This window comes from Lagopus muta, chromosome 1, assembly GCF_023343835.1.
Source record: "Lagopus muta isolate bLagMut1 chromosome 1, bLagMut1 primary, whole genome shotgun sequence".
Taxonomy (NCBI): domain Eukaryota; kingdom Metazoa; phylum Chordata; class Aves; order Galliformes; family Phasianidae; genus Lagopus; species Lagopus muta.
The window spans coordinates 154,128,957-154,141,103 of NC_064433.1; the positions used below are offsets into that span (position 1 = coordinate 154,128,957).

At 41.7% G+C, this 12,147-nt stretch overlaps 1 protein-coding gene across 6 annotated transcripts in view; it reads left to right on the forward strand.

Annotated features, from left to right (window-relative positions):
• Positions 1–12,147, forward strand: part of KLF12 (KLF transcription factor 12) — a 264,660-nt gene that overhangs the window by 180,374 nt on the left and 72,139 nt on the right. For all 6 annotated transcript variants that reach the window (XM_048933311.1, XM_048933316.1, XM_048933313.1 and 3 more), the window contains exon 5: positions 6,336–6,471. In XM_048933311.1, coding sequence (XP_048789268.1) covers positions 6,336–6,471 — 136 coding nt within the window. The remainder of the gene's footprint in view (positions 1–6,335; positions 6,472–12,147) is intronic.

Sequence of the window (12,147 nt, forward strand, 5' to 3'; positions counted from 1 at the left end):
ATGAGGAGCTATGAGATATGGTTTAGTAGCTTGTGGTAGCAATGGTGATGAGAGGTTGGTTGGACTAGATGATCTTGTAGGTTTTTTCCAGTCTTGTGATTCTATGATTCTATTGCCTGGCCCCAAAAACCAACATAAATTTTACTGCCAGAAACTGTGTTAAATTTGACAGAAATAGAAATGATGTTATATCTGATCCAGATCAGACTTTCTTCTTCTGGCACCTAACAGTTGGCAGATTCTGTATTAATGGTGGTAGACTAAGTTCTATAGTATTTACAGGTTGGCATGCATCTTTTGTCAGATCCATTTGCAGATCCTACCTTAAAACAAGTACAGGATGAGTTCATTTGTGTTGCCTAGAAGGAAACCCCTTTTTGGTACAGTTTGACAATGTGTATATCAAGGAGAGGCTGCATATATGTTTGTGTCAAAAGCAGTTCTCTGCATTATCTTTAGTAGAAAATATCATTGTTTCTTGAGGCTAACAGGGAAGGAAAGTGATATGACTGTTTGCAGCCATTTATGTCTAAAGACATTCTTAAATAACTCACCAGGCTTGCCAGTCTTGCCAGTGTGTTGCGCTAAAAGCTTGCTTCTGGAACTCCTGTGGGGTCTTTCAATGACACCTTTGCCTCATGAAGCCTGTCACTAACTTGTTTCTTTTCGCTTGACTCACCTTAGCCTCATTCACACTGATCAGAATCACTGGATAGTTGTGCTGGACAAATCTTGCCTTTCGAGAGGAATAGTATGGGGAAGAAAACCAGATCATTTTCAGAGCCTAAGCTTTATTGATTAAATATGTCTGCTTGTACTAGGGAAGACTTGATTCAGTGGTGCAGCCAGATTTCTTTAAGACCCATGGTACTAAGTTCAAGAAAAATCTTGGTCCCCGTACAAAGGGAAGGTTAAAATGTACTGGCATGTCTTGTGGAGTCTCTTGCTTGCCAATTGTTTTCCATTACTCACTTGTCCTCCACCTGTTTCATCTAATTTTGTTAAATTATCTCTTGCCTACATCTCTTCCTTCTTTCCAATTTGATGTTCATTAGGCCAATATTTGGTCTTAATTCATCATTTATGAACTGCTTCTTGTGTATATGAACCTTGGTACCAGCCATTCAACAGTTGTTCCTAGATGTCCAAGAGAAAGTGAAGGTGTTGACACAAGTAGGAATTGTGAACTATGTACGTATAAAAATCTGTGCTGTGGTTCATGCACTGTAGTGAGTGATGAGGAGGAGAGATCTGTTAGGCTTTCAGCAAGTTAGTTTTTCACACAACTCTTTTGAGGGAGGAAAAGCTTTAAAGGCTGCTTCTCCTTACAGGAGCTGCAGCCATGCTGTGGAGAAAACAGGGCAGTTTACCCCACATATCTGAGGCAAAGCTCAACCTCCTGGATAGTCACCTTGGCTCACCAGCATCATGGCTGTCCAGATACGAAGCAGGAGAAGGAAGGAAGTTGAACCTATCTTGCTTTGTGTTCCACTGGTCCTCCATGGAGAGTCTTTGGGGCAAGGAGCACCTGTAGGGCTTTCAACACTTACTCTTCCCCCGTGCTATCAAAGAATCTAATAGGCATAAATTGAATAACAGAATCAGAGAATGGCTTGGGCTGGAAGGGATCATTACGTCCCAACTCCCCTGCCACAGGCAAGGTTGCCAGCTGCTATAGATCAGATTGTCCAGGGCCTCAGTTGGTCTGGCCTTAAACACGTCTAGGGATGAGGCATCCACAACCTCAGGCTGAGGTTGTGAAGGTTGTGAGGTTGTGAAGACTTCAGCCAGTCTTCATAGGAGTGGTGCTCTAGCCCTTGGATCATCTTTGTGGCCCTCCCCTGGACCCTCTTCACAAGCTCCACATCTCTCCTGTGTTGTGGCCCCAGACTTTTATGCAGTACTCCAGATGGAGCCTCATGAGGGCAGAACAGAGGGGAACAATCACCTCCCTCAGCCTACTGGTCGCTCCTCCTCTTTTGGAGTCCAGGATACCATTGGCCTTCCAGGAGAAAGAGAGCAAACAATTAGAGGGCTGTGGGGAGACTGAGCAGAAGAAGAGGTCACAAATGGAAAGTGGGACCAAAAAAAATGTGTATGTATATGGCTGACATTAAAAAATAAGGGAATAATCTCTGCATTGTTCTCTAATTTAATGTCCATCTTGAATTAGGTTCACTTTGAAAATATAACAAAAATATCTTTCCATTCCTAGCATTTCACTCTCACCATACTGATGTGTCACAACACCTTGTGATGTTCTCAAATGTTGGCTGCTGGTGAAGGAAATAGTGTCCATGGGGCTGTATTATCCTTAGCTGCAAAAGCACAGTTCCACTGGCAGCCTCGTAGGTGCATGAGGAGTATAGGGAGTACTGTGTACCTCATTGAGCACACACAAACAGAAGGCATTAATTTAGTGTAACTGAATTTTCACCTTAAACACATTCCTCAGGTTATTTAAAAACAACAGCAAATGGTGTAGAAATCCCAATAATGTCTTAAGAGCTGGTACTCTATAATAATAATGAAACAGTGTGTCTTACAAGCAACACAAGTATGTAAGATACTTATTGTATACACGTACATCAGCACAGTAGGTGTATTCATAGTAAAGTGTTCAAAATTGGTGTATAATAACTATATTGTGGACTAAATTGCTAAATGACTTCCATGATTTTAGGTTAAACCTGGATGTAAACATCAAGAAAGTTTCTGAGTTAGCTTCTTAAAGCATTTTCCATAGTGCAGGTTGGGTTAAGCCACAGTAAATGCAAAGTAACAAACACATTTTTTTACTTAATTTCATTTTACAAATGCATCACCTATAAAACATTTAAAACTTGGTGCATATAAATGCATAACTTCCTGCAATGAGAGTCACTTTAAGAAAAACTGGAAAAGTAATAGAGTAAGTAATAATCATCTTAAAGTTTCATTTAAAAGATAGCCTTGTTGCCAAATAAGTAAGCTCAGAAGTAGCTCCTTCTTTCCAAATAATTTTCTGGGGCCAAATCAGCTGATTGGAGTGTTCTGTCACTCTTAAATACTAAATTATCCTTGATGATCAGAAACACATGAAATATCATCATAAATAAGTTATAATTTTCAGAAGCATGGTCAGAATGGGGATCTACCCAAAATAATTAAACGTTTGAATAATTTTTAAGATGCTGCATGCTTGTCTCAGTGCAGGTTATTTTTCATTATCAACAGTCTTTGATTTGATAAGCAAAAGGTGCTTTCTTGGTTCTACATGCAGAAATAACAAGCAAACAGAACGCAGCCAGTAGGACTGAGGCACTTTAACTGTGCTAATAGAAGTAATCCTGTGCATCTGCACTGTGGGCTGTGCTTCAGGAGGGGATTGCTACATTGGCTTACTGAACATATTTTAATAACAATTTCTTTGTGAAGTTCTTTAACATAAATAAAAATGCAGCTGAAGGGTAGTTATAATCAGTCACTGTTCTTTCATTCAGAAGTGGTTCGCCGCCAAGATATAAATTAAAATTTAAGACCAACTTTCCCTAGAGTCATCACTCATTTAGGGAGTGCTTTCTTTTCAAGAGCCCAGCTATCCATCAGTGCTACTTTTATGGCCGCACAGCTCTTGGAGTATTATATCCCTCCCATTCTTCAGTGTAACTCAGTCCCTTTTCTAGAGTCGTGTGAATACAGCAACTGAAAAAATGTGGTGAAATGGGAAATTTAACTGTGATTTTCAAAGTTGTTGTGTAGCCACAGACACCTTATGAACACCTTATGAGACACCTTGTGAACTGTTTGTGATCTGTAAAGGAAACCTGTTCTCTGGGGCTCTCCTTAGCTGAGCTTGAAGGAGAATAGAAGCTGTCTTTCTTGAAACACATGTAAGCAAGACCCAGAAAGCATCCTCTCGCTCACAGCGTGTTAGAGTACAAGCTAACAAACTGGAACAGTAAGCTCATTAAATAAGTTATCTTACGTTCTTCTGTTTCACCTGGCCAAACAAAGTATGTACATTTATAAACAAATCTCTTGCCTGCCCTCCCTTCCTGCTCCTCCCTTGCAGTATCAGGCATCTCTCTGGTTTTGCTCTCCGCTCCACACGCTTTCAGTATCTCTCAGAGCCTAATGATTGTGCATGGTAATTCACAGGTGACAAGGAGTGTTTGTTTACTTCACCTCTAAAGTTTATCTCTGGATTTATACCTCGATGCAAGCAACTCCAGTCAGTATCCCAGTTCATACTTGTGGGAAACTGTAGGGACTGGAGCACCTCCCCTATGAAGACAGGCTGAGGGAGCTGAGCTTGTTCAGCTTGGAAGAAAGAAGGCTGCGGGGTGACCTCACTGCAGCCTTTCAGTACCTAAAGGGAGCCTACAAACAGGAGGGGAATCAACTCTTTGAAAAGGTAGATAACTGCAGGACAAGGGGAAATTATTTTGAGGGAGGGAGGATTTAGGTTGGATATCAGGGGAAAGTTCTTTACTCTGAGAATGGTGAGGTGCAGGAACAGGCTGCCCAGAAAGGTTGTGGATGCCCCATTCCTAGAGGTGTTCAAGGCCAGATTGGATGGGGCCCCGGGCAGCCTGGTCTAGTATTAAATAGGGAGGTTGGTGGCCCTGCCTGTGGCAGGGGGGTTGGAGATCCATGATCCTTGAGGTCTCTTCCAACCCTGGCCATTTTGTGATTCTGTAATTCTGTGATTGTGCCCCAAGTTTGCTCTCAATCCATCTGTTGGTTTTCTCTCTCAGCGTACTGTTGTCCGTGCTTCACTTTAGAGGGCAGTAGCTGAGAGTGAAGAGAGGACACATGTAGCCTATGTTTTTGGTCTCCTTAGCTGTCTCTGTTTTCACAAAAGGTACCTCTGGAGGGCTGACTCTTGACTGTCTGCCAGACTCCATCCAGCCACTCTTCCCTGCTTCGACAGAACTTGGAATCATAGAATCTCTCGAGTTGAAAGGGACACTTGGAGGTCATATAGTCCATCTCCTCTGTAATGAACAGGGACTGACAGCTAGATCAGGTTCCTCAGAGCCTGGTCAGCCTGACCTTGAAAATGTAATGAGAAAATAAGATGGAAGACAGGAGGATGGGGAATGAAGCTTATGGTCAGAGCACAGCAGTTTGTCTGCGCTGCTCCTTCTTCCTCACACTTTCCTCTGGCTCCAGCATGGCTCTTCCTTGGGCTGCAGTCCTTTAGGATGAGCCTTCTTAATGTGGGCTCTCTATGGCTTGTAGTTCTTATCATAAGAGCTTTCTCCAGCTTGCTCCTGAGCTTCCCCATTGAGGAAATACTCCCTCCACAGGCTGCAGTATGGGTATCTGCTCCACAGGGGTTCTTCCCACAAGCTGCAGGGAAATCTCCACTCTGATATGTGGAGCACCTCCTTCCATTCCTTCTTGTCTGGCTCTGCTGTCAGGACTGTTACTCGCTTTTTTTCTTCACTGCCTGTGCAGTGTTTTTGCCCTTTCACAAATAGCCTTGCCCTGAGGCACCACCATCTTGGCTGCCAGGCTCAACCATGCGCTGTAATGAGGCCAGCACGGGGCAGCCCTGGCCTTGCCTCACAAATACAGCTCCTCGCTGCCTGCACCTTAACACCTACTGCATTACCATACAGTATGGATGCTGTAAACTGTGGATGGACAAAATAGTCCTGCAGTGAGTGTTTGGATGTTCTTAAGACTTGAGAGCATGTGACCTTTCCGAAAGGTCTTACTTAAAGGAGGAAGCTTGGTTACCCAGCATCAGTCACCTGAAAGTTAGCCGTCTGTGCAAGGTTATTTGTAGATGCTTTGACACATTACATGTAGGGAAAGCACTTTCAGAAGTTGACACTGACAGAAAACTGGATACCTGGCCTATTTTAGATGCCTAGCTGTGAGCTGACTGGCGTGACACAGATCTCAACCCAGTGTCTTAGAACAGGCAGTCAAAAACAATGGATTACTCTTGAAATTTAGCTGTAAAATTTGCTCTCATGTGTGATGTACAAAGCACAAAGCAAATGCATTTTCTTCACTTTCTGAAGACATCCAGAACTGAGGGTGAACTGAGTCTTTGACGAACACTGTGTATGCATAATGATCTGTGTTCAGTGGCTTAGGTCCACAGAATGCATTCCTATAGCTTATATGCATTCAAACATTTGCATGCCATTGGAAACGTTTGTGTTTATCTGTAGAACTGCTGGATTATTTTGCAAATATGACATCTTATTTGTGAAGCTTCAAGCGAAATGTGCCATGCAGCTTAAGTGGATGGATGTGTTGTACACCCTAATGTTGTTCTGGGACAAGATTAATTTCAGCATGCTCATATTAATCCATTATATGTCTCTTTCCAGCACAAATGGACCCCCGAGGCCTATCTCCCAGACAAATTAAAAGTGACAGTGATGATGACGACCTGCCAAATGTGACCTTAGATAGCGTTAATGAAACTGGATCTACAGCGCTCTCCATAGCCAGAGCAGTACAAGAGTAAGTATCGCCTTCTCAGAGACAAGTTCTGCCAAGGTGTGCCCTGCCTGCTGGAGGCACCGGTCATCAGCAGCTCTGCAGAGGTGTCTCTCAGCTTTGAGCCGGCCTACCTGCTAGCAGCTTTGCTGTTCAGCTTCATTCCCTTTAGGAAGAGATAGCTACCACTCTCTGCTCTCTCTGATTCATTTTCATTTCTTTCCTCCCTAATTACTAGGTAAAGTTTCAGATTAAAATTATTCTCATTATTTGCTTACAGAACTGGTAGTGTATTTATATTTACTCCAAAGGGATAGCAGTTTAGACTTGCCTTGAAAAAAAAAAAGCAAACACTTTTTTACTGATTGAAAGCAGCATCAGGAAGTTTCTTCTAGTTGCTGTCAAACAGAAATCGCCCACATTTCTCGTGAAGAATAGAATAATTGAAAGGAAATTAATGGTGTGCTTTGAACATTCTTTCTACTACTGCTGTTTTTCTTTGTACTTTTTCTTTCTAGATGGACAAAATATATTCCCGATTTAATTTCTTTATTGCTTGTTCAAAAAAAAGAGAAAGTTTATCACAAGCATTAGTAATTCTGCAGGCACATAAGCTTGCTCAGTCACTGTAGCAGCTGGAAGGGAACCAACTGTGAGGTAAATAAGTATTAATATCCCCTTTTATAGGTGAGGAAAATGAGGCTATGTGTAAAGGTCACCCTGTAAGTCTGAAGCAGAGCTGGAAATAGAACTAGAGCCTCCAGGCACTGAAGCCTGTGCTAGCCCTACAAAACATATTACTCCATCCAAGAGGTTCAAACTATGGGCCTTCTGGACATTATTAAATAGGAAGGGATATAATAAGGGCTGCAAGACATTGTTGTTATATAATTAATTATAAATGCATTTTAAATGTATTAATATCTAAAAGTACTTACATTCTCTTTTCTTTCCTGGCTATCAATAGCCAAAAATGCTGATGTTCCCAAAGCAATAATCTATATGCTGAGAGAAAACTGTTGTGTTTGGGGGGAACTGCTTTTTTTGCACTGTTTAGGCAGCTGGGACATGAATTTTCTTCCTGAGGTGTTCCTTACATCACCCCCTTCCCACCGTAACTCAACATTCCGTGCAGAGGTGCAGGAAGGAAGATGTGTTGTGCAGGAGAGGGCTGGCAGTAATGATTCTCCAGTGCAGACTTAGCAGGTACTGGGAGTCTGAAAGAGCATCCAGCCATGCTGCCTCTCAGAAACACTCCACCTGTCCCAATTCGGGAGGACTTTGATCAGACACCTGCTAACTCATCTTTGGGTCAAGCACTGAAATTGTGATCCTCAAATCTGTATTCCCCCTGAGCAGAGAGGGTGTATGTCATGGCCAAGGCAGGGTGCTGGCTCTCACTGTAATTAGCATGACAGTGATAAAGGAAGGAAACAGTTCTTCACAAGTGCTGCTGCTGGTTGACTGACAGGCCTCACACATATTTTAAATTTGCTAGTTACAGCACCCAACCCTGAAGTGCCAAGTATTTTTTTTCTCAGTTTATAGCACACATAATAAGCCAGAAAAGTAATATGACCCATCATGATTTTGCTTTAAATAGTTTTGCCTAATTAAAGAAAAGAGAAGAAGGCATGGAGAGCTAGTGAATACTTTTAACATATGAGTGGCAGGAAGATGCTGTTTTATGTGCTTGACACTGCTGGAACACTTAGAGAATCGGTCAAACCATGAAAAGCTTTTTTAGAATAATTCATTCCACAATTTATGAAGGAAAATGTGTTGAATATTACTTGGCTGGCTCTGGAGCTTAAGAATTAAATTAAGAAATTTAATAATACAGCATCAACTCATCCCTGTTCCAGGTTTTATTTAAACAGTAATCTGTTAGTTTATTTCAAAAGCCCCATTAGGAAAATTTAATTTGACTGTGATCTGCAATTTGTCTTATTTTTTACTTCATTCTCGGTTGCAGACACTATACATACAGCTGCTGAGCTGAAGAAAAAGATGTTAGCACATTATACTGACTCCATTCCATTCATTTCTTCCTTGGTCTATAATACATTGCCTCACAGGCAGGCTCCATTCTATAATTTTGTCATCTAGCCTGTACCTTAATTTTAGATGTCTAGCAAAGCAATTCACTGAAATTAAAAGCCTGCATTCTGTGTCCCATTCTTGCAGAGAGGAAAGTGCCTTTGAAGCCTTCCAAAGGGAGATCCTCTGTGCTCAATTTAGTATCTAAACTTAGCAGACAGGAATTTCCTCTGAAGACGAGGACAGGCACCTCCTGTTCCCTGAGTAACTGGCCAGTGTAGGTGCATGCAAAGAATGAGTGGAACGAGTGTTTCAGGTGGATCTAAGCTAAGTGTTGAGATGTGGTAGGTTGACCACAGAGTCTAGAAGATTTTCCTATAGCAAGTGAACTTTCTTAAGCAGTATTTAAGTGCTTTCTTGTGAACAGGTAAACGGCTAATGACAAATGACTTACTGGTGAGAGTATTCTCTTCGTGGAGGATACTGGCAAATGCAGCGTGGCTGCCTCCAAAGGGATGTCAGTATCCTGTTCTTCAGCAATGGTTGCTGTTGTCCTTGTTTAACAAAATGCCAATCCTAGTTTGTATGTGCTAGTGGCAGGTGCCAGACAGTATTTGACCTTTTTCTGATTAGGTTTTATACATTTTTTAAATTATCATTCACAAGGATTATAAATACACATCTATGTAATATATGTTTGCCTGTTGGCCCTTATCCTCCAATTGCCTAATTAGACATCTGCATCCAGGCTCATTATCTGGCCTCCCAGCATATGGAGCAGATAGCAGGAGATGTGCCCAGCTGGTAATTCTTTTGACCAATGCTAGTTGTCTAATTTAGGGAGAAAGAGAACCATGTAGTTTAGGGAGGCCATGCGCACAGCTGTCTAGGGTGAGCACATTGGCCCTGCAGTGCACACCCTAGTGCCAGGTGAAGGTAAGTCAACCCTTGGCTGGACTTGAGGGTCAGTATGTCACCAAGTGGGAGTTGGTCCTGCATGTACCAACATCTTCCCTTGGGTCTAAACCTGCTAAGTTGGATGAGTAACACCAAGGATTAGCCATGAACTGGAGAAAACCAGTCAGTGTCTGAGGGGGAATGACATTAATATAACCATTTTTAAGCTTGTTGCCTTGGAAATTCCCCTTATGTGGGTAGTTCACAGGATAGCTTGGAATGCCTGTATGACAGCTTTGCTTTTCATATCATGTAAAACTGAAGGCATCCTCCTGTGTTTCTGCTTTGTTTCAGGTCCATTATAGTCTAAGTAGGAAAAAATTCTTACCAGAAAAATTCGGACAGTTAGATGCTAAGAGCTGCGTGTTTGGCGTTAGTTTTATTTACTTAAACAGAAATGTAATTTGGTTGCATATTTGTAAAATAACCAAGTATGACTATTTTTTCTCAGGGAAATTGCCTTCTTGCTGCTAGCTTTGTATTGGCAGAGCTTGCAGACTTCTCATTAGTTGGTTTGGAATGACTTTGTAGTCCTACTTCAGCTCAGCAAACCCAATCAATAATGTAAAGTTATAGATAAACAAAGTCATTATTTCAAGCAAAGCACTAGGGTGAAATTTCTTTATGTGAGAGTGCTGCTTCGTGGCAGTTCTTGTGCCTTACCATATCTTAGATTAAGAATAATTTATTAATCTTAGATAATTTGCTCTGTCTGGTAATAAATATTGCCTCAATATGTAGATTTCAGTGAGCTTTGCACTGTAAGCAGCATTTCATCCTTTTTCTAGCATGTTTTACAAACTCATTCTGACACGTAGCTCTCTAACAAAGAGTAGGTTTGCTTCTATATGCCTGACACCACTGGATACTTATTACACAGCAAGGATAGCATCGTATATTCAGGGTCAAATCTCAGACACACTCCAGAAATCTTTATGAAGGCAAGGAAAGAGAAAGCATTAGTCAAGGCTTAGAAGGCCAGTAAATTGTTGTAAGGTGCCCCTTATAGGTTGTTCCCTCAGCTTAGGAGCCCTCCCACCCCTGGATAGCTATGATACAGTGGGTCTCAGGAGCCACCCCATGGTGCATAGCAGTGCAAAACTTGATCAGGGCTTTCATCTGCTTCTTGTCCTGCATGCTTGCACCACATAACTCCAGTATCTTAAAACATGCAGCTCTCTCCCTGCAAAAAACACGTGCCAAGTCATCTGCCCTACATGCAGAGACTGAGGGCAGAAATGGGAGGGACAGAGGGGGAGTTGTAATGTGAATTTATGATAAATGTATTGGTTAAAAAAAAAATTAAAAAAAAATCTAGACATTCCTTTCTGTCTCTATTTACTTTTTTTTCTCACTGTGGGATGTAGGTGGATAAAACCTTCTTTTATTTTCTTTAGATAATACCAAGGAGAAGATGCACTGTGCATGTAAACTGATGTTGCTGCTTAAGGTAGCTTCCTGTTTCTCTAGAGTGACTGAGAGACAGAAAATTCAGAAAGGAAGTCCTGAATACTGGTAGTTATAGCTGCAGTTACCTCATAGAAATGTGATTTGTCATCTGAATGTGACCATGGTGACCTTTTGTATGAACTCCTTTTGTGCTGCCCTGGATGCTGCTAAGTGCTTGTGTGAAAATGAGATTGGGGGCTTTGATCCTGCTGCCCCTTCTATTTGGTTATGTTATGAGATTGATACGGTAATGCTAACATGATCATCTTTAAATTCTGTTGGAACATAGTTTTGGATACTGCAGTAGTGAAAAGCTAAGTCCCCAGCAGGTAGATAGCACAGCCACGGTACCAGTGTACTCTCTAGATGGTATGTAGCTTTCACATCTGATTTGTTTCTCCTTATATCTCTTATTTCCACAGTCCTGTGGTTGATTTTTTTTTATCTCTCACAGGTTTTATAAGTGTTGTTCCCATCAACCATTCATTTTCTAGACTGATATTGTCTGTTTTCCTGTTTCAGCTGCAATCATTGCTACTGCTGTGCTATTCATTATAGGGAACTTTCACCTCAGTTTTTTCCTCTAGTTATAAACAAGATACTTTATCCTGAGTCTCCCAGGAAACCTAAGTAAGGGTGTTTTGGCAGTACTTGCGTGAACCTTGCTTCTCTCTACTCTGGTACATCCACCCTCTGTGAACAAATGCTCAAGTTAAAACTGGCTCACAGCTGAGAGGTGATTTTGCACATGAAGAACTGAGTAGTGCTGCTCCAGAATTTCTCAATAAAGCTTTTTTTTTTTTTTCACTAGAGAATGCTAGTTTGTCTAAAGTAAAACTGTGGGAATATATCAGCTTCAGTTTGACTTCTCATGAAGATTTTCCAAGTCTGGGATGCGTTTGTCCATTGCAGTAAATTTTTTCCATCTCAGTAAGACCTTAGAGCAGAAGATTGTCGAGGAGTGCCAGGTGCCCCAAAGGATCCCCCGTCTCCTCACAGGCTGTTTTGCCTAGGGCTTCTCCTCAGCCCTCAAGTCACTGTACTGAACTGACTGCACGAATATTGACAGAAGTGGGATGCACTGGTGATGTAGAGCCCAATCATCTCATATTGGGCATGTATTATGGTTGATGCCCTCTCTTTGTGGTTATTTCAAGGATGTTTTCTGTACTAGTTTTACTTTTTGTCAGCAGTCTCCCATGTGTATACTATGGCAGAAAAGAAAGGGATTGTGCTTCAATAAAATGGCACTGG